This window comes from Rana temporaria, chromosome 3 (assembly GCF_905171775.1).
Source record: "Rana temporaria chromosome 3, aRanTem1.1, whole genome shotgun sequence".
NCBI lineage: Eukaryota > Metazoa > Chordata > Amphibia > Anura > Ranidae > Rana > Rana temporaria.
The window spans coordinates 165,733,209-165,754,912 of record NC_053491.1 but is presented as its reverse complement, the minus strand read 5'-3'; the positions used below and the strand labels follow the sequence as shown (position 1 = coordinate 165,754,912).

Here is a 21,704-nt window from a genome sequence, read left to right as displayed (position 1 = left end):
ATCTCGTGCGCTGCATGGGTATTAGTTGTGCTTATCACTTCCTTTAGTGAAGGAGTCATTTGATCTTTCCAATGTCGCATTATTGTTATTTTGGCGCTTAAAAGGATGTGAACGGTTATGGTTCTAGCTTCTGGGGGAACTACATCCATGTCCAAAGATAATGTGTTTCCTGGCATCATTTGTACTTTGATTTTTCAATACTTGTGCAATTATGTCATACACCCCCTTCCAGAAAGCTATTAATTTTGGGCAGGACCAGAGTATGTGGTACAGTGTTCCCACTGCTCCACAATTCCTCCAACAGGTGAAAAATTTGGCTATTCTGTAGGGCGTTAGATACCATCTAAAAATAATTTTCTGTGACACTTTCCACAGGTAAACACATTTGGTTGCAGCGTACATGATGCAAAGCGCCTGTCCCCACTGATCTAGGGAGAAGGAGAAACCAAGATCCCTGTCCCATGCAATCCTATGGGAGGTTTTGGACATCATGTCTTTGTTATTTAACAGATTATAGAACAATGAAATGCCTTTAATCTTGGTGGTAGGGTTAGAGTAGTATTGGAGCACCCGCCAAGGTAACTGTATTGATGGTTTCAAGTCTGAGCGTAGTAAGTGTGTGATCCTGTGATAAGTATAGAATTCTAAATTGGACAAAATTATATTTATCTGTAGTGTTCTAAAGGTTTTAGGCCAAGTTGGGCCAATCATTACGTCCTCAAGTCTATTTATTCCCTTTTCCACCCAACTTGAGATGTGCAAGTCTGGGATGATGTGGGCTAAGCTATAGGTAGGTAGAGAAATCGTGGAGGTGATTAAGTCTTGAGTAGGGGTGGTCAGTAATGTTGACCAGGCTTGAAGTGATGCCTCCATAGTAGGAGAGAGTGATGAGTGTGAAAGCGTGCGTTGCGAGTGGGCTAGAAGAAAGTGATAAAGGTCGCCTCCGTATTTTTTCTAATTCCTTCCACCTAGTGTTGGGCCTTTGAGGGAACCACGTCTTGAGTTGTGCAAGTATTGATGCAGTGTGATAATCCTTGAGTAGCACCAATCAACTTCCCCGACCTTCCTAGTGGTGGTCAGTTTAGAGAATGCACATCTTGCTCTCTTCCCTTGCCAGAGATATTGGTTAATCATGGAATGAGCTTTCAGAAAAAAGGTGTTGGGCACTGGGATTGGAATAGTTCTAAACAAGTACAAAAATTGTGGGAGCAGAACCATCTTAAAGGCCGCGAGCCTTCCTGACCAAGACAATTCTGTCTTTGCTAAATCACAGAGTTTGGAATGAAGAGTGTCTAAGAATGTAGAATAATTTGCCTTAAACAAATCAGTTGTCGTAGGTGTTAAGATGATGCCTAGATATTTTATTCCTGTGTTGGTCCATATGTATGGATATAAAACAGTTCCCGTTTGTATCTGGTTTTTGAGGGAACATTAATACCCAGAATAAATGACTTAGTATAGTTTACTTTGTAGTAGGATATACCATTAAACATTTCAAGTGTTGGGTGTATTGTTGCCAAAGATTTCCCCACATCTGTGATCATAAGTATGACATCATCATCAAACAAGCTAATGGTGTGTGCCGATGATCCAAACCCAAATCCTGTGATTCGAGGGTGATCGCGTATGTAACTCGTCAGAGGTTCTATAAGCATATTAAAGATTAGCGGTGAAAGCGGACACCCCTGGCGAGTTCCATTTGTAATATTAAATGGAGAGGAGAGCACCCCGGAAGTATAAACCTGAGCAGATGGGTTAGTATATAAAGCCATAATTGCTGAAAATATAGTGCCATTGAATCCAAACTTTTCCAACACCCTTGCAAGATACCCCCAATGTATCCGATCGAACGCCTTCTCCGCATCCAGGGCTAGGAGCAGAGAAGGCGTTCCCCTCAAATTTGCTTGATGAACTATATTGATTAAACGTCTAGTGGCATCAGTCGTTTGACGACCCTTTGTAAACCCGGATTGGACATTATGAATTATGTGTGGCAATACATCTATCAGCCTTAGAGCAATCAATTTTGCATACAATTTCAAATCAATATTTAACAATGAGATCGGACGAAAATTCTGAGGCAGAGAAGTTTCCTTCCCTGGTTTGGGGAGGGTAATAAGCGCTTTCAACATTTCTGAAGGGAAGGAGGAGGCAGCTGCAGCATTAAATATATCGGTAAAGGTGGGGTGAGAGAATGTTCTTAAAAGTTTTGTATTACTCTCCTATGTATCCATCAGGACCCGGGGACTTGTTTACAAGTATTGTGTCAATGGCTCGGGGCACTTCTTCAGATGTGAAGGGGGAATTGAGGTGTAGAAGTTGTGTTGGGGTCGGTTGGGGAAGAGATACATTCTTCAGAAATTCCTGTATGATTTCTGGTTTTGGCTGGGTGGTATTCGGATTGTCTGCTAAATTATAGAGATCCGTAATAATGACTGAATGCGTCAGCAATGTCTTGTGGATGATAGTGTTTTTCTTTAGTAAGCGGGTTTAATATGTATGGTATTTTAGATTTGTCTAGACGAAGCTACGCAATACATGTTGCGAAGCGCATTGACGTCACTGCAGTATCCAGACGCCGCTGTAGCTATTCCCCGCACGAGCGGGTGATACGAAGAGGATCGGCTCCACACGGCACTGAATGTGAGAGCCTGTACAGCAATGTGGAAGAAATACAGTGCTAGTCATCTAAGGAGCACAGCATGCAAATAACAGCTCGGCAAACCACCTATCCATTCCCCAGCAGAGGCGTATTTGGACAACGCAGACGCCGGCACATGGGGTACATCTCACCTTAAAAGGTAGTGGATAAGCCCGTAGATCAGGGGTATGCAATTAGCGGACCTCCAGATGTTGCAAAACTACAATTCCCATCATGCCTCTGCCTCTGGGTGTCATGCTTGTGACTGTCAGAGTCTTGCTATGCCTCATGGGACTTGTAGTTCTGCAACAGCTGGAGGTCCGCTAATTGCATATCCCTGCCGTAGATCATCACAGAGGCGGTAAGGCGTTTAAAGACTTTTTCTATGGATAGCTGTTAAGCTGCTGTTAAAGTGCTTATGAACTGTCTAGTGTATCGCTACGAGGATTCTAAACGCAGCGAAACTGAGTGTCTTTCAACACTTGCCATATTTTTTTTTTAACTAAGACACTCACCCTAGCACAAGCACTTTATCGATCTCTCTGATCTACTTCTAACAGAAATTATATACTGGAGCCAATTATGAATATAGAGAGACACTTCTTCTTTGAATAGTTCACATATGGGACTCTCCAATTGATGGCTACTCTTTATTACAGATCCACGAGAGCTACATATAATTTTTTGGCACTGCCACAATTGCTGAGGATCAGATTCTAGCTATTTAGGCATAATTACTCTTCATTACACTATCGCTATTCCTCTTTGTCCCCCGCGGGGATGCACATGCTGGAAGTCCCGTTAATTTTATCTTTGATTATTTAATTTGAGTTATACGGCTATTTCCGTGCGGGAACTCCAGCAAGTGCAAATTATTTGGCGTCTGGACTGCCTTTGTTATTTGTTGTCTATGTTAGTATATGTCCTTATGTGTTGTTTGTCTGCACAATTCAATAAACTCTGTCGGGCTTGCAGACTGAGGAGTGTTATGATAGGAATGCTGACTACCAGGAGACCCACAATTTGTTTTGGCAGAGGTAGATTTGGCTGATTTTAAGTGCATGCTATGGGCTGGTGTGCAGCCAGAGCCATCTTGCCTACCTCCATGTGTCTGCCAGGAGATAGGAGTCTGTCAGTTTCTGGGGTCTCCTATCGTCCTTCCACTTTCTGGTCATCCTCCCTGGTGCTGCGGGGTGTAGAACACCCTGTTTTCTGGTTGAAAATCTGGTCTGGAAAGCTGTTATGAGATGCTTTGTGTCTGTGGGTTGAGGAGCTCAGCTCTCACACTGCCATCCCAGTCTGCAGCTGGCCACGCCCTCTGAGCCTTGCTCTTAAGGGGTACTTCTGTGATCACCCCTTGAGATAGCAAGTGATCCAATCCTTTGAAGGACGCTCTTTTTAATGGATCTTTGGAGAGCCTGGAGCTTCGGAACTAAGACGGGATCTCTCGAAATTCCAGTCTGTACCCTAGGGATACTACCCATTTGTCCTAGATTTCTGTCTGCCATGCTGCTGAAAACTGACAGAGCCATCCCCCCACTCGGCCGAGCGGGGGTGCCTTTTCATGAAGAGGCTTTAGGGTTTTGCTTGTTAGCTTTTGACCCCCACGGCTTCTTGTTTTTCTGGGCCTGGTCTTCTTTAGCCTTTGTGGCTGGTTAAAAATGCTGTTGCCACTGGCTGGAGGCAGAATTACCAGGAGCAGGGGAGAGAGAAAGTTTTTCTTCTTCTCTGGTAATAGAGTGGTCTTACCACTCGATATCTTTTGGATATAAGTTTCCAAATCTTCCCCAAAGAGGCGTTCGCCATGGAAGGGGAAACTGGCCAAAAGTTCTTTGCATGGTGCCTCTGCTGACCAATGCTTTAGCCAAAGAATTCTGCGCATATGCACCAGCTGGAGTGTGAGGCGAGATGCTTGCTAAATCAAATCTCTCATAGCATCTATTGTAAAACATAAGGCTTTAGGCAAATTCTGACACAATTTGACTTCTGGAGGCAGACCCTTCAGCCCGTTTAACCTGATCCTTAAGGACCCGAGACATACCCACTGCTGCTACAGCAGGTTGGGCAACTGAACCAGCCAAAACAAAAGGAAGATTTTAGTAAAGATTCCAATTTCTTTTCCGAAGGATCTTTAAACACCTGTACGTTATCCACAGGACAAGTCAGGTTTTTATTTATACAAGAAATAGCTGCATCTACAGAAGGCAGACTCCACTTCTTGGAAAACTCTTCCTCCATAGGATAAAGAATGTCAAACTTTTTAGGAGGTGAGAAACGCTTATCTGGATGTTGCCAGTCTGCGTAAATTAGTTTTCTTAATAACGGATGCATCGGAAAAGAGCATGCACCCTGCAGGGAATTTAGTAAACCTAGGGAGGAGACTGGTGATTCAGTTAGCTCCGGGGGGGGTAACCTGAATGCAGTACGCACTGTTTCAGCATAACATTGCACCTGTGACCTTAGCATCTGGGAAGCAGAGAAGGGTTCCTCTGCAGGTGTTAACTCATCCTCCTCCTCAGATTTTTCTGAAAGGGGATCTAGAACCACAGGATATCTGCTTTGCTTTTTATCCATTTGCGAGGACTTTGCGATTAGCATAGCGATTCTCCCCTCTAGGTTGTCCAGCACTGCAGCCAAAGCGTCCTCAGCGACATATGCAGGCCCAGATACCACCGGGGAAGTTGCTACTCCTGAGAGTGGCAATGGCTCCTCCTGTACAGGTGCATCAGAAATTACAGGAGAGGAAGGTACTGAGCAGGCACGGCTAGAGCCCCGTCTCAGACGATGGTGCTTTCTGGTCTTTCTTAGTGCCTGAATTCTTTCTAAGGGAAGACATATTACTAAGCAACAAGCTGAGGCACCACAACGCATATACTACTGTGCTCAGTTTAGCAATCTATATAAAGTATGCAACTTAAACACACAGATTCATGCATAGAGTAGGTCGCTCTCTTGGGAGTGCCCCACCAACCACATAGAGCTTACGTGCCCCCGTAATGCTGCCGTTCCAGGGAAGAGCTGCCGAATCCGTGTCCCTTTATGGCTCCTCTAATGAGCACCATCCTTCAAATTAGCGTGTCCGCGACCCTGCTCCTCCTCTGCCGATAAAGCGTGCCCATGCATGCGCGGCCTAGGGCAAATGGCGGCTGTCCTGGGGCCAGGGGAGCCTCCTCCTCCATGTGCTGTGGTGTCTTACCCAGTGTCTGGAGGAGAGAAGCGGTGGCCATTCTATGGCAGAGCTCTGCAGTGGAGGAAGTGTGCTTGTCCATGGGATCTGACACTGTTTGGAGCATGGCAAGTACAACTCAGCTCTTTACTCCCTCTAGTGGCGGAAAAAGAGAAGACACCCTACTCAATATTAGAAAAAGGAAGAAGAGAACGGCGCCCTGCAAGTGCAGCATATTTAAAACATCTTTAATATAAAGGGATTAAAAACTCACATATGAGTAGAAATAATCAGCCTTGTCAAGGGTTAAACGTGTTTCATCCGCATTAGTCCTGGTGGAGTGTGTACATCACTTCTTATCTCTCCTTATATAGTTTTTTTTATATATTTTTGGGGAATATTTATTATACCAAAAAAAGTATTTTTTTTCCCAAAATTGTCGCTCTATCTTTGTTTATCGCGCAAAAAATAAAAACCGCATCGGTGATCAAATACCACCAAAAGAAAGCTCTATTTGTGGGAAAAAAAGGATGTCAAATTTGTTTGGGAGCCACGTCGCACAACCGCGCAATTGTCAGTTAAAGTGACGCAGTGCCGAATCGCAAAAAGTGCTCTGTTCTTTGGCCAACCAAATGGTCAGGGGCTTAAGTGATTAAAACCTTACACCAGGCGTGGCCAGGCAGCGGATGTAGCCGGACGCACCTTCTGCTGCTCTCTGCCGAATCTCCTGCAATCCATCCTGATACATACCCGTCTTACCCTTTCTTTACGCCAGACCGCTGCAGGAAGATTCTCTGATCGCTCCGGTGTCTCTTGTTCCCCGATCCGAGCACGATGGCGGCGGCTAGGAGACAGAATGCGGCCCGGTCCCAGGACAGCGTGGGGATCCAAGATGGCGCTCAGGCCCAGCGCACGGCCAAGGAGAAATACAGAGATGGGGCGGAGAAGTTATTCTCCAGAGTGCTGACCACCGATCCCAATGCTCGTCCGGGAGCTCAGAGCGAGATGCCGGGCGGAGTGTCAGATGCGGACGACATGGTCCCCCTGGAGGATGGTGGAGGCCCGGACTTTCCATGGAGTACAGTGAGTACCCCTAACAGTACTACTACTAGGCCGCAGGCCCTCACCAGCCCAGCCACTAGCCCTGCTACTGACAATGAACCCTCATTAAGAGATATATTTGCAGCCATAACTACATGCAATACCTCCCTGACTGCTGACATTAAAGGGGTGAAAGCAGAGATGTCATTCATGAGGCAAGATGCACAAAAACTGAGGGAGAGGACATCTGCTGTGGAGGGGAGGGTGAGCTCCATAGAGGATGACATGGCCCCCATGCAAAGGGATCTTTCCTACAATAATCATCTCCTTACACAACATTCCTCTCGTTTAGAGGAATTGGAGAACAGAATGAGACGAAATAACGTGAGGCTGGTGGGTCTACCTGAGAGAGCTGAAGGGAAGAATCCTGTAGAATTTATTGAAAATTGGCTGGTGACTGCTTTTGGTAAAGAAGCTTTCACTCCATTATTCTCGGTGGAAAGAGCTCACAGGGTGCCTTCCCGACCTCCTCAGCCAGGAGCCCCTCCGAGACCCTTCCTATTTAAACTTCTGCATTACAAAGACAGGGATGCCATACTGCGCAATGCCAGGATTAAACCGGAGGCCATGAAAGTTGATAATGCCAAGATCTCCTGTTTCCCTGATTTTTCTGCTGAGCTGCAAAAGCAACGTGCAAAGTTTCTGGATGTTAAACGTCGCCTCAGAGCATTAGATGTGAAATATGCTATGCTGTACCCCTCCAAGCTAAGGGTGGAAGCATTGGGATCTGTACACTTCTTTGATCTTCCGTCATCAGCTGCACAATGGCTAGACAGGGAGGAACAATCAATCCGAGAAGGTCGTAATCGTCACCGTGCTCAACAAGATGGGTAATACACTGATAGACTTATCCTGCCAATTACCTACTATTCCCCTCCACCAAGGCGGAGAAGTTGCTGAGATTTAGTCCACAATAAGATCTACTGGGCTATCTGTTCTTGCTGTTGAGAAGTTTAGACACTTGGTGCACTTCCACTGTTGCCCCCATGCGGGCCTGGTACAGGCCTTGCACTGCCTGTAGGCAAGCAAAGTTGGCCATGTTGGCCTGTTATTTTTTGAATACATCTTTTTTTCTTTTTCTTTTAATATCCCTTTTTTTATCTAACACTGTGGCTGTGGGTTCCTCGTCCTTTACATTTTACCTGCTCTTGGGGTTTATTATCCCACCTGTGATTGCCTCTGCTGTTCATTTTGTGATACTCCTCGGCCTGGTCTCATCAACTCTGCTGGACTGCCTGGACCTGTTATGTGCTCTCCTGCACTTGATTGAGGGCCTGCTACTGACTCTCCCCCCAGGGGTGACTGGCTGTCCTGTTTTTTGCTGCTGTGTGCTTGCCATGTATTCCTATGTTTTACTTACTCCTAATGTGCAATACAGGAAAAATAAATCTCGCGCCAAATGAATTACACTAAATTATATACTTGATAAATCAAGTGACTGAGTGAAGCTGCTCCCAAATAAAATCAGGTGACTGACTTGCATATATTGTGTAGTGAGGTGGGGGGCGCTATATCAAAATAGTGGATGCGTGTCACAATGTGCGTTTGAGTAGTACACAGTGTAACTGTGTGCCCAAATCTATGTGAAAAAACAAACAGATTATAGTCTAAACTCTATAAGTACAATAGTGCCAAATGCCGTGAAAAAAAAAAAAAAAAAAATTTAAAAGAATGTCCAGCAAATAGTTAAGTGCAAATTGGATCCAGTGTTGTATCAAGTCCAGGTGCAAAATGCAAATAATCAAATCCCAAATCGCAGGGAAAAGTGCAAATGCTAAAGTGCTTGTGAATCTTCAAAATAGCCAAAGTGCGAGAAAGAAGTGATCCGCCTTCACCTATAGGTCACCAGAATAATAATGGGTGGCTCCTTACCACACGGTGTTGACCAGATTACTTAAAATATGGTCAATCAGGCTTGTTTTAAATGAGGATCAGCAGGGTCTCATTGGGTTCCAATGTCAGCGATTGCAGCAAATGGTGTACCAAGAAAGGAGAAGAGATACCACCATAGTGTAAAACCATTTAATATACAAAAGTTAAAATTACAATGCCAAATGGCCTCTTACTGTTGCTGGTGCCCGTTCCCGGCACTGAGGCTGTAGGTGGTGGGGATAGTAAGACAAGATAAGAGATGGCCGCGTCCTGGTCCACTAGCGTGCGTTCCACCGCTAGTTGTCCATCAACCAGTGAGACCGGAAGTGCGTGGCTGTGCGTGCGCGCTCGGATACCGCCTCGACGTCACGTTTCAGTTAAACCGTCTTCAGGAAGCGTATCCAGCACATGCAACAGACATCTATTATATAAGTCTGTCTATCAGCCTGTGGGAGGGGCAATCGGATCATGTGACAGCCTCTGTCCCAGTTACCAAAGCTCACATATTAAACACATTATGGCTGTGCAAACTGTATCCAATTATAAATCAATACATACATGCATCTGCTCGCTGCTTTTATTTTAAGCAGCGAGCAGATACATGTATGTATTGATATCTGGGAGACACAGCAAGCTCCTTGCAAAATGTAATGGGCCTGATTGCTGACTTTGGTCGGCTTTCGGGGTTCAGTATTAACTGGAACAAATCGGTTATTATGCCCCTAGATCCCTTGTCAAGCCCTTTGCCGGACTGTGCGAAGGACATTGCAGTAGTAGATGAATTCCGTTAACTTGGGCATACAGGTCACGCCAACCCCCTCCCAATACCTTGACAAAAACCTATCTCAACTGATGCAGAAACTACGGCTGAAATGCTCAGCCTGGAGGAAATTACCTCTATCCGTGACCGGAAGAGTTAACTTAATTAAGATGATATGGGCACCTCAACTTTTATATATTTTTCACAACTCCCCGATCTGGATCACTCACAGATGGTTTACCCGTATAGATTCTCAATTCAGGGAGTTGATATGGGGGGGGGGGGGGATTGGCCCGCATTAGTCTGCATTCTTTGCAACTTCCAAAAGATCAGGGGGGTATGGCAGTTCCGCATTCTCGGTTTTATTTCATAGCGTCACAGCTCCAGCAACTTGCTAATTGGGGAATAGCGGACGAATCTGACCCGATAAGATCGCTAATAGTCCCAATGGACTCAGCCCTTCCAGCACTGGTGTATCTAGATGCAGGCCTTACTCAATTCCCTACTGCACTACCCACAATTAGCCTACTGAATAAGTTATGGGAATATGTAAGGACCATCTTTAAGGTCAAGACAGTTTGCCAGTTTACTCCAATATGGAGGAATAGATATTACTGTGAACTTCTTAAGCTGAAGGGATTTGGCCCCTGGGAAGAGTTGGGCATACATTATATCGCCCAGCTGTTCTGTGGAACTATACTTAAATCCTTTGCGACCCTGAAAGAGGAATATGGTTTATGTAACTCCCAACTTTACCAATATTTGCAACTGAGACATGCTGTACAATGCGAAAGCAGACTTGCCCGACCAGCGGTAACAGTGCATCCTCTGACGAGGGATGTGCTCTTTGCTGATGACCGGGCGGGCATGATATCAAGGGTCTATGCAAGATTGCTCCAATCTACACATGATGCAAGTAAACTCCCCTGCAGACGAGGGTGGGAAAGGGATTTGGGACCTATAGATGGTGAAGCATGGGAACTGTGTCTGACATCCACCCCACTGGTATCTGTATCGGCATCACAGAGGCTCTCTCACTTATATTTATTGCATAGGGTATATAGAACCCCAGCTAGGCTACATAAATGGGGTTTTAGAGATACACCTTTGTGCCCAAAATGTAATGCGCATACTGGGGATCTCTTGCACATGTTTTGGAAATGCCCGAAACTCTTTAGGTACTGGAAATATGTCCTTGATACTATAGCCCAGGTATTTCAGATACCAATTATTACTGACCCAGTGGTCTGCCTTCTTGGCGTCCTGGAATTACCTGACCTGTCGCCAAATGGTCACACTGCGGTGCTACGGTTGCTTTACCTGGCTCGCAAGGAGATTGCGAAGGTGTGGATTACGCCGAGGGTACCAACAGGCACATTATGGGTGAAACAGGTCAATAATTTATTAATTCGGGAAAAACTGACATACCAACACAGGGGTGCTTCGAAAAAGTTTTATTCACTATGGCAGCCCTGGTTAGATGTCCCAGGATTGGGACCCCTTCAACTGGTGAGGGACAGATTGTTACAGGGATGAATACCTCAAAACAAATGACAATAGTTCAATATTGAGTGGTGTAATGGTATTAACGATGGGGTATGAGGAGTGAGGATTCCATATTAGCCTCTGTTACACCAGGTGGAGGATGGAAACAACGTTGAGGACCACAGTCTAAGGAATAAAGATCCTTTCTCTTTTCTTCTTCTTTTCTTTGTCTTTCTTTCCCCCTCCCCTTCTTTTCTTCCTATCCCTATTTTGTTTTATCTTTATACTTCCGGAGTTAAAGAGTTAATTATTGAAATACACAGTCAGACTAAGCTTCTGTGGTAAGGCCTTGCATAATGAAGTGTGTATAATATCATATCCATCCTTCTATACGTCTGAAGTGTAGATAATGATTCGTTCATTTTGTGCATGTGTCTGCATTGTTTAAGATTTGGATGTATACCACTGTGGGAGTACATCTTGTATCCTCCCTTTTCCATTCTGCTGCATTTTCTATTGATCTGCCTGTGTATATTTATATGTTTGTATTGCTACAATAAACTTATTTTTGATTTAAAAAAAAAAAAAAAACCTTACACCAAACTCCAGAAGGCCAAGTGTGTGTTAAGTCCCTTTAGAAGACCTTAAAGATGCCCGATAATTCTATACAGAATGGCAGTTTTACGTGAAGTGGTAGTAAACCGCAAAAAAAAAAAACACACAAACCACACAAAAACTTCTCTCTGCAAATGAATATCATAATGTGCGAGTATGCATCCCATACTCTCACATTATGAAAGACTTACCTGAAAACAAAACCCTCCAGCTGCGCGCTGACAGGGCTTTCATCTTCACCCAGTCTTCCTTCCGGGTTTGCGGGGCAGCCGCTGTTTGATTGGTCGAACCGTGATGAAGTAGTCACGGCACAGCTCTCTTTTTGTCAAATGCATGTATTAAAAGGAATTGTTTTCATGAACTTACCTTTTTAAGATCACCTTCCTCCAAGGTTAACAGCTGTCTTAATGTTATGTCAGAATCCTACAAGACAAATGGATGGCATGTGTATATGATAATCATATGTATAATAAAAACAGTCAGCATGGGTTTATATTAAATAATTAAAGGGAACATCTACATTTAATCCTCAATGATGTAAAGAATAACTAAAGGCAAAACTTTTGTGGGGGTTTTGTTTAGAGTGGACAGGGATTAGAAGACCTGTCAGCTTTTATTGCTGTCTGTGTCACCGTTACAGAGATTCATTTTCTATTTTTCATGCTTACCATTATCATTAAAAGTGAAAGTAAAAGAAAACCGCAATTTTGGGTTGTCCCCAGAAAAGTTAGAGAGGGGGAATCTTCCAATTGGGACACTAGTTCTGGTGACCTAGGGGTCCCCAAGGAGTTCCCTTCATTTGCAGTGATTTCCACTAACTTCCTGGTAATGAGACAGGAAGTGAAGGGAAATCTTCGCATTGGGACACAGGGCAAGAAAAAAATCTGACAGAGGTTATAATCCTCCCTTACGGTGTCTAAAAGGAAAAAAAAAAGTTTTGCCTATTTTACTTTAATTTTATTGATCTATGCTGTGTGACAAAGTCGCAGAAATAGCGATATTGTAATGCAGCAAAGTCGCTGGTCTTAAGCAATAAATAAGGCTTTATTGCACTCAAAAATAAATACAAAACAAAATGGCCTACTCCAATTTAGGAGGCTAACAGTAGTGTCCCTCACTACACTGTACTGGAGGGGCTATTCCAGCCTCCAGTATAAAACAAACAAAATAACAGTCCAAATAAACAATTATCTGTGACAGACCTTGTTCCTCCAATGTAGCCAGTCTCCAACCTGTCCATCCAGCTCAGCATGCCTCTCACACTGAGCTCTAGGGAGAGATAGGAGGTTTACCTGTTGGGTCAGGTTTAACCCTTTCCAAGACAGGGAAAGCTGACCTTTCCAACCTCTCACTGACATACATGGAACCAAGTAACCTGTCACAGCTGTTATTTGCTGCGCACAAATTTGTATCTTTTATGATCGGTCAGCAAATCAAAATTTCTATTTTACATAAGCTTTAAAATGGTAGTAATATTTAGGGTTGTCCCGATACCACTTTTTTTAAAACCTAAATGCTCGCGCAAATGCTCGGTATCGGTCCCGATACTAGTATCGGGACAACCCTAGTAATCTTACTATGAACTATGCTAGGGGTGGTTACAAAATGGCCTTTTACCCTACAACATAAACCCAATGCTACTTTAAAAAATAAAAATAAACACTGGTGACCAGCCTCCTTTGCATGTTTGAAAGAAATAAAAATAGGATTTTTTGTACTCGCCGTAAAATCCTTTTCTCTGAGTCCATGGACGGACACAACTCTTAAATATTGACAAGTGGGTAATGTTCCCTGTTTACAGGAGAGAACTAGGCAGAAACATGTTTGATAATTAAATGCAAGTTACATTAACAGAGTTGAAAAGCCCCGCCCAGGGGGCAGTCCCTCCAGACAGAACCCTCCTCACTGAAGCCTGCAGCCTCAGTTCTTAACAAGCAGACAAACCTAAAAAGGAGGGGTGGGTGCTGTGTCCGTCCATGGACTCAGAGAAAAGGATTTAACGGTGAGTACAAAAAATACTATTTTCTCTTATCGTCCATGGACGGACACAGCTCCTTAAATCTTGACAAGTGGGACGTCCCCAAGCAGTGTCAAAAATGAGGGGTGGGAAATATATCAGTAAAACCAATTTTAACTTCAACCCAAAACAAGCAGAGCTCCTCAACGGAGGAGGTGCAACTTTAAACAGCCGCCGGCAAAAACTAGAGGCTGAAAAAAGCATCATAAGATGCACTCACAACAACCATGTAAATTCTGGAAAAAGCGTGAACGGACGAGCAAGTCGCCGCCTCACACACCTGTGAGACCGACGCATGATGTCTAGAAAAAAAATTACCCTGGTCGAAAGTGCCGTGACCACAAAGGGGGGCCCGCCCCTTAAGAGCATAGGCGTGTATTGCGACCTGCCTGATCCACTGAGAAATGGTGGCCGACGAGACCGCCAGGCCCTTTTGTGGACCAGACAACGACACAAAAAAGAGTCAGAACTCCGAAACGGAGCCGTAGTAGGCTGGTACACCCGCAAAGCGCGTACCACGCCTAAAGTATGAAAGGCCGAAACCTCCTTCGGAGGAAGGGAAGGTCGTGGTCACACCATCACCTAATGCTTATGGAGGATCAAGCATGGCGGCTTGCAAGACAAGACCGCCAACTCAGAAACCCCTCTAACAGAGGTAAAGGCCACTAAAGGGGCCACCTTCTGAGATAGTGTCAAGAGAAAAGTCTCTCTGATGTTTCCAAAAGGAAGGTTCCTGAAGAACCAAGAGCACCAGAGTCAAAACTAATGGGGGAAGAGATGGGCCAAGAGGGGAAAGTATATGACAAACCCCCTGCACACAAAAAGGGGCCCACCAGGGAACGGGCCGCAATAAGGCCACTAAAAGAATACAGCCAAGGCTGAAATCTGCCCCCAAACGGTGCTTTAAGCAATTTTTAGATCCACTCCAAGCTTTAAAAACAGCAGTACCCTGGACGTCACTCCATCCCTTCGTACCAAGAGATGTAGGCCTGCCAGGTGCGACGGTAGATCCTCCGGAAGAAGACTACGGTGCCCTCAGCATTGTTGAGATGACCGAGTCAGACAAACCCCGGTCACCTAAAGTCCGGCTTCCAATAACTATGTTGAGCAAGTCAGTGACTGTACAACAGGAGGAAGTATGGGACCTCGAGACAGAGGGACCTCCTGCCCTGGCAACCGCCAGGGTACCTTTGCTAGTAGGCGCCCGATATCGGCGTACCAAGGAAGCCGAGGTCAATCTGGAGCGATTAGAATCATCAGGATCTCCTCAGCCTCCACTCTGTGGAGCAGTCGAGGAAGCAACTACCATGGAGGAACGGCAAAAAGTCGCCGATACAGACCCCACAGGGCCACCAGCGCAACTGACGCGTCTGTACCAGATCACTAGACTTGGCCACCAACTTCGACACTCTTGCAACTCACCTCCTGCAAGTGAGCCGAAACACCCCAAGCACAAAGACAAGTCGCCCTGGTCGAGCATCTGATAGCCAATGAGGCAAAGCCTCGCTGTCCCAACAAAGTTAGGATAAGTGCGAGCTCCTAGCTGAAAACCCATAGTGCTGACGCCAGATCAAAAGGGAGGGCCACAGGCTGACAGAGACCCTCTCTCATCACGAAGCACAGAAAAAAAAACACTGACATGCGCAAAACGGGACATGCATGTATGCGTCCCTAATGTCCGAGGACGCCAGGACGTCCCCCGGATGGAGCGCAGCTACCACCGAACAAATGGATTCCATGTGGAACTACCCGACGTTCACAAAGGGATTTAGGGCCTGAGGCCCATAGAAAATACCAAACCTCTCGTCCTGCAGGAAAGGTAAAATGACCCCGCAGCTTAGCAAATCCCACACTTCCCAGGGCAGACCGACAGGCCGGGAGAGGAAGACACGAGGAAAGAACTTTGTTCTGCGGATAGGAGGAAACCCTACCTAGTACTCCGAAGAGACCACCTCGCAGACCCACTGGTTGGAGAGCAGGGAGGTTTCACCGAATTGTGAACCTGCAAGCCGCCCCTCCCACCTAGAGACAGGGAGGGAAGGCTACATACATTGGCAGGTTTTGGGTGCTGGCGTGATCGGCTTACGCACCCAGGGACAGATTAGTCCCCCAGCTGGGCCTTTGACGGCCTGGGAGGGTTGGCCCTAAATAATACGCACACAGTGTGTATGTATATTATGTAGGTGTATGCACACATGCCTTTGGAGGAAACCAGAGTACCCGGAGGAAACCCACGCAAACACAGGGAGCGACAATGCAAGCTCCAGGCAGATTGGCGTCAGTGTCCGGATTCGAACGAATGACTCTCTTGCTGCCAAGTAATGGAGTTAACCACTACACCACCGTGTGCATAAAACCAATCTGAAACAGAAGCCCTGGATAACAAGGGCGCAGCATTCAATGAAGCATCACAGACCTATATGAGGCCCTGGACCAGCTGGTCTGCTAGCCTAATAACTTCGGGAGAGAGTCGGTGCTCCTCCACTGTCTGGTGCAAAATGCTCACTCCGTGAGTTGTATACAGCACTAGGGGTGTCAGGACTACTCCAAGATGGCCGCCGAGCATTCAGAACGCGGCCACATGAAAATGGCCGACCGTAATGTAAGCTGCACCATAGCGCGGCTACGACAAAATGGCCGCCAATGGGAGTTTTCAATGTAATTGAAAAACCTCCCAAAAAATTGCGCCAGCGCCGACTGAGACCCCAGAGTAGTGGCCACAATCTGACCCCAGCATGGTAAACCTGGAACAGGTCAGTACTTCGCATCTTCTATCAGTCAGATCCTTACAAGTGGGGGTTCCCGCCCGGCGGTGAGGGACTACAAAAGCCCTCAGTTTTTTTTTTCTAATTCCGCATCTAAGGCCCCATGCACACGAGACGCTATTACAAACGCCTCTAATCTCAGCTTTTCAAAGGCAAAAAACGGCATTTAAAACGCCCGTTTTTGCCGCGAATTGCGCGGCGCTTTGCCGCGATTTGCGGCGTTTTACCGCGATTTGCGGCTGTCAGCGTTTATCCCCAAAACACTGTAGACCCTCCCCAAGCTCAGAATCAAACTATTTGTGCCGCGTTTTGCCGCGATTTGCGTCTAAAACGCAAAAGCTGAAAGCTTCTGAACCCAAAATTTTGGGTTTGGAAAAACGGCCCTAAACCCAACTGCTTTGAAACGCCAAAAAACGTGATCGTGTGCATGGACACATAGGATAACATTAAATGTGTTCAGGGGCAGTTGAAAAAAAATGCCCAAATGCCTCTGAACTCGAGTTTAGCAGCGTCTCGTGTGCATGGGGCCTTAGAAATAATCAATCAAAGAAGGGCACAGAAGAAAAAAACCTACACAGAGCGGTCTGATTTGTGTGATCCCTTGGTGGAAACCCAGCTGCACTATCCAGCTTAAGAGAGTCCCTTGCAGCAGTGAGAAGCGCACCCAAAAAATGCCTTATCCTGCTTTTTTTTTTTACTACCCAGGTACCTGGTCCATGGCTCCATAACAGAGCATTCCCCAGGGGATAACGGGGGAAGGGTGCACTCTTTTACCGCCCGTCCGCAGTCCACCCCCACCCTGGCACAAACGTGTCTAGGACTAATAAAACCTCTGTGGGAATCCCAGGTGCTAACACCTGCTGCCACCACCAGCATGTTGGGGAAGGACCCAGATACTGACTCCAAACATTAATAATATTTACATAGTGTGTATGTATAATATGCACACCTGTCCTTGCAAATAAACAAAGGCTCCTAGAGCCCTATTCAGGGCCTCTCACCCACTAGCTGCGCTGATCAGTGGTACCCAGGGGACTCACCTAAGGAGCAGACTGCCTAGCGCTGCCGTCCGCTCTCAGCACACAGCGTGTGAGAGGAAAAGAACCGTGAGTTAACTGCAGGGACCTGTGTGCCAAATGCCGGCAAAATGCCAGGTTTAAAACAGGAAAAGCCTCCTAGGGCTTTTTAACAGTGAAAAACCCCTCACAGGAAAGCCCCATACAAAATAGAAAAAACACAGGCCAGATAACACAGTCCCCACACGAAGGCCCCCTCCCCCTGACCGCGGCAATGCAGCAAGGGAAAAGGAGCAGGGAAGGGAGGAGAAGAGGACCCCAAACCCCAGGAATGCCCAGCCGTACCAACCCACCGAAGCAGGAGGGACTGTACTTACCCGTCCGAGCGAGGACTCGCTGACGCATTCCTGACAGAACTACAACCGCAATGGAGGTAGCTGTCGGCCCGGTCCACTGAGTGAGACAACACCACAGCCCAGTCATATGTGGACCTCGGAGCAAAGCTCACCGGCCACCCCAGGAGTCATGGGGCATGGCGTGGCAGACCCAGCCTCTTTGCAAAGGTGTGCCCACGCTTGCTGGTCGGACTGAGTAGACTACAAGGCTCTATATTATCCAGCCTGTCTCTCAGCCGACAGTTGAAAAAAGATTCTTCAAGAAAAAGTAAAATAAAATACAATTTCTCCTCAGGGCGCTGGGCCCAAAGGGAGCCATACGTCCTTCTCCTTGCTAGGCAGAACGAAACTGAGGCTGCATCCTGCAGTGAGGAGGGACCGCCCCCTGGGCTGAGCTGTTTAAATCTGTTAATGTAACATGTATTTAATTATTTAACATGTTTCTGCCTAGTCCTCTCCTGTAAACAGGGAACATAACCCACTTGTCAAGATTTAAGAAGCTGTGTCCGTCCATGGACGATAAGAGAAACAAAGTTTAGCTTTAAAGCGGCGTTCCAACCATTAAAAAGTAAGCAGCTACAAAAAGTGTAGCTGCTGACTTAATAATTGGACACTCACATGTTCCATAGTCCAGTGATGCGGACAAATGAAGCCTCGCTCCTCTCCCCGTCCTCTCTGCAGCATGGGCATTGTAACTGTGGGCACACGACTGTGGCTTCACAGCCAGGCACGCACTTGCGCATGCACGAGCCGCGCTGCTTGCTGTGAATGGCTCGGGCAATCTTCTGGGACCTGTGACGAGGGGGGGAGAGGTGAACTTCCTTCTGGCACCACTGAGCGCCGGGAGGAAGAGGAAGTTGGGTGCCTCTAAAAAGAAGGCATCTGTTCCTCCCCCCCCCCCCAAAAAAAAATTACATGCCACAGGGGGTCACAATCACTTCAAGAGGAAGTTTCATTTTTGGGTGGAACTCCGCTTTAAGGAAGCCATGGAAACAGGGGGTATTAGGTCGACCAGTAACAAGGACAAGGGCGTTTTAGAGCTCGGGACAGAGCCTGAGGGCTAAAAGCCAGCAAGGTATGCGCTATTTTAGAAAGGAGGAGCAGGGGGGGTATAGGTTGTGGCACTTACCTCTCCAAGTAACGGGGAGAAAGATCCGAGTGTAAAACAAAGAAAAACACCAAACTTAAGTGCAGGACATGGCACATCAGGACAGGGCACATGGCACATCAGGGTACAGGGCACATGAAACAGCACATCAGGGTACAAAGCCCAGCACATCAGGGTACATGGGGCACATCAGGGTACATGGGCCACATCAGGGTACATGGGGCACAATCAGAGCACATCAGGGCACATGGGGCATATCAGGGCACAATCAGGGAACATGGGGCACATGAGAGCACATCAGGGCACAGGGCACATCAGGGTACAGGACATGGCACATCAGAGCACAGCACATCAGGACAAAGCACATGGCACATCAGGGTACAGGGCACATGAAACAGCACATCAGGGTGCAAAGCCCAGCACATCAGGGTACCCCATGTACCCTGATGTGCTGGGCTTTGTACCTTGATGTGCTGTTTCATGTGCCCTGATGTGCCATGTGCCCCGATGTGCTGGGCTTTGTACCCTGATGTGCCATGTGTCCTGCCCTGATGTGCCCTGTCCTGATGTGCTGTGCCCTGATGTGCTCTCATGTGCCCCATGTTCCCTGGTGTGCCCCATGTTCCCTGGTGTGCCCCATTTTCCCTGGTGTGCCCCATGTTCCCTGGTGTGCCCCATGTTCCCTGATTGTGCCCTGATGTGCCCCATGGCACATCAGGGTACATGGGCCACATCAGGGCACAATCAGGGCACATGGGGCCCATACGAGCACACCAGGGCACAATCAGGGAACATGGGGCACATGAGAGCACATCAGGGCACATGGGGCACAGCACATCAGGACAGGGCACATGGCACATCAGGGTACAGGGTACCCTGATGTACAGAGCCCAGCACATCAGGGTACATGAGGCACATGAGGGTACATGGGGCACATGGGAGCACATCAGGTCACATGAGGGAGCACATCAGGTTACATGAGGGAGCACATCAGGTCACATGAGGGAGCACATGGAGACATGAGAGCACATCAGGGCACATGAGAGCACATGGAGACATGAGAGCACATCAGGGCACATGAGAGCACATGAGAGCACATCAGGGCACATGAGAGCACATCAGGGCACATGAGAGCACATCAGGGCACATGAGAGCACATCAGGGCACATGAGAGCACATCAGGGCACAGGTCAGCATTTACTTGTTGTTTTCTTCAAAGGCAGAGTAGCGCAGGATGTGTGTCATAAGTTCACTTGTCTCTCATGTCACGCTGCTACTGCCCGGCAGCCCCCCCTCTCTTCTCGTCCATCTCAGATAATGTCACAAGCAAATGGGGATGGACGAGAAGAGAGGAGGGGCCGCCGGGGAGTAGCAGTGTGACATGAGACACAAGTGAACTTATGACAGACGCTTCCTGCGCTACTCTTCATGCACCTCGATCTACACTTCTGCGGCATCCGCCCTGCCTGCGGGCCATTTAAAACCAGTCCGCGGGCCGGTACTTTGAGACCCCTGGTTTAGATCAAAGCATATATTCATGTGTTAGATTGGTCCAGTCACAAAGTCCAGACCTAAATCCAATTGAGAATCTGTGGCAAGACTTGAAAATTACTGTTCAGATGCTCTCCATCCAATCAGAGCTTGAGCTATTTTTCAAAGATGACTGCGCATAAATGTCATTTTCTAGATGTGCAAAGCTGGTAGACACCCCCAAAAAGACTTGCAGCGAAAGGTGGTTCTACAAAAGTATTGACTCAGGAGGGCTGAATACATATGCATGCCACACTTTTCACACATTTGTAAGAAATGTTGAAAAAGTCAAGTTAGACTTACCGATAACTAGTTTTTCATGAGTCTTTCAGGACAGCACCTTGAGAGCTTGGCTCCACCCACTTGACAGGAAACTCACCTCCACCAAACTTCTTAAAAGGGAGGCTCCTTCCACTTATCAGTAGTAGTAGTAGAGAAACCTCCGGCCCAAGCTGGAACACATAATCAGAGTATGGTTAGTCACAGCATAATATTCAAAACAATAAGGCGGGTTGCTGCTGTCCTGAAAGACTCATGGAAAACAAGTTACCGGTAAGTCTAACTTGACTTTTCCCTTATCGTCTTTCAGGACAGCACCCTGAGAGGATAACAGAGACTTGCCCATTTAGGGAGGGCCACAGCCTGCAAGACCTTTCTGCCAAAAGCCTGATCGCTTGCTGACAGAAGATCCAGTCTGTAATGACGGACGAACGTAAGGTAACTTGACCACGTAGCCGCCTTGCAGATCTGATCTGGGATGGCACCAGCTATTTCTGCCCATGTAGTGGCCTGAGCTCTAGTAGAGTGTGCTCCAATTTCCCAATGGGGGGGATAGCCCTGCTTGGGAGTAGGCTTTCAGAGGAACGTCTTTTAGCCATCTAGCTATTGACCCCTTAGACGGTTGGTGGCCCTTCTCTTTCCCTGAAAAAAGTATGAATAAGGAGTCTGAAGATCGAAAATCCTTGGTCACTTCAAGGTAATGTAGTAAGGTTCTTCTCACATCCAACATGTGGAAGTGGTGTTCATTCGCCCCTGAAGAATTAGAGCAGAAGGTCGGTATGACAATTTCCTGCGACCGGTTGAGGGATGACGCCACTTTTGGTAGAAAGGCTGCATCAATCTTTAGTACAACCCTGTCCGCGTAGACAGATAGGAAGGATTTCTTTATTGACAGGGCGTGCAACTCACGGATTCTGCTGGCTGTCATAATTGCCACTAGGAACACCATTTTCA

At 46.8% G+C, this 21,704-nt stretch overlaps 1 protein-coding gene across 2 annotated transcripts in view; it reads right to left on the bottom strand.

Annotated features, from left to right (window-relative positions):
- Positions 1-21,704, bottom strand: part of ASZ1 (ankyrin repeat, SAM and basic leucine zipper domain containing 1) — a 479,027-nt gene that overhangs the window by 156,198 nt on the left and 301,125 nt on the right. For both annotated transcript variants that reach the window (XM_040343761.1, XM_040343762.1), the window contains one exon: positions 12,007-12,063. In XM_040343761.1, the coding sequence (XP_040199695.1) occupies positions 12,007-12,063 (57 nt within the window). The remainder of the gene's footprint in view (positions 1-12,006; positions 12,064-21,704) is intronic.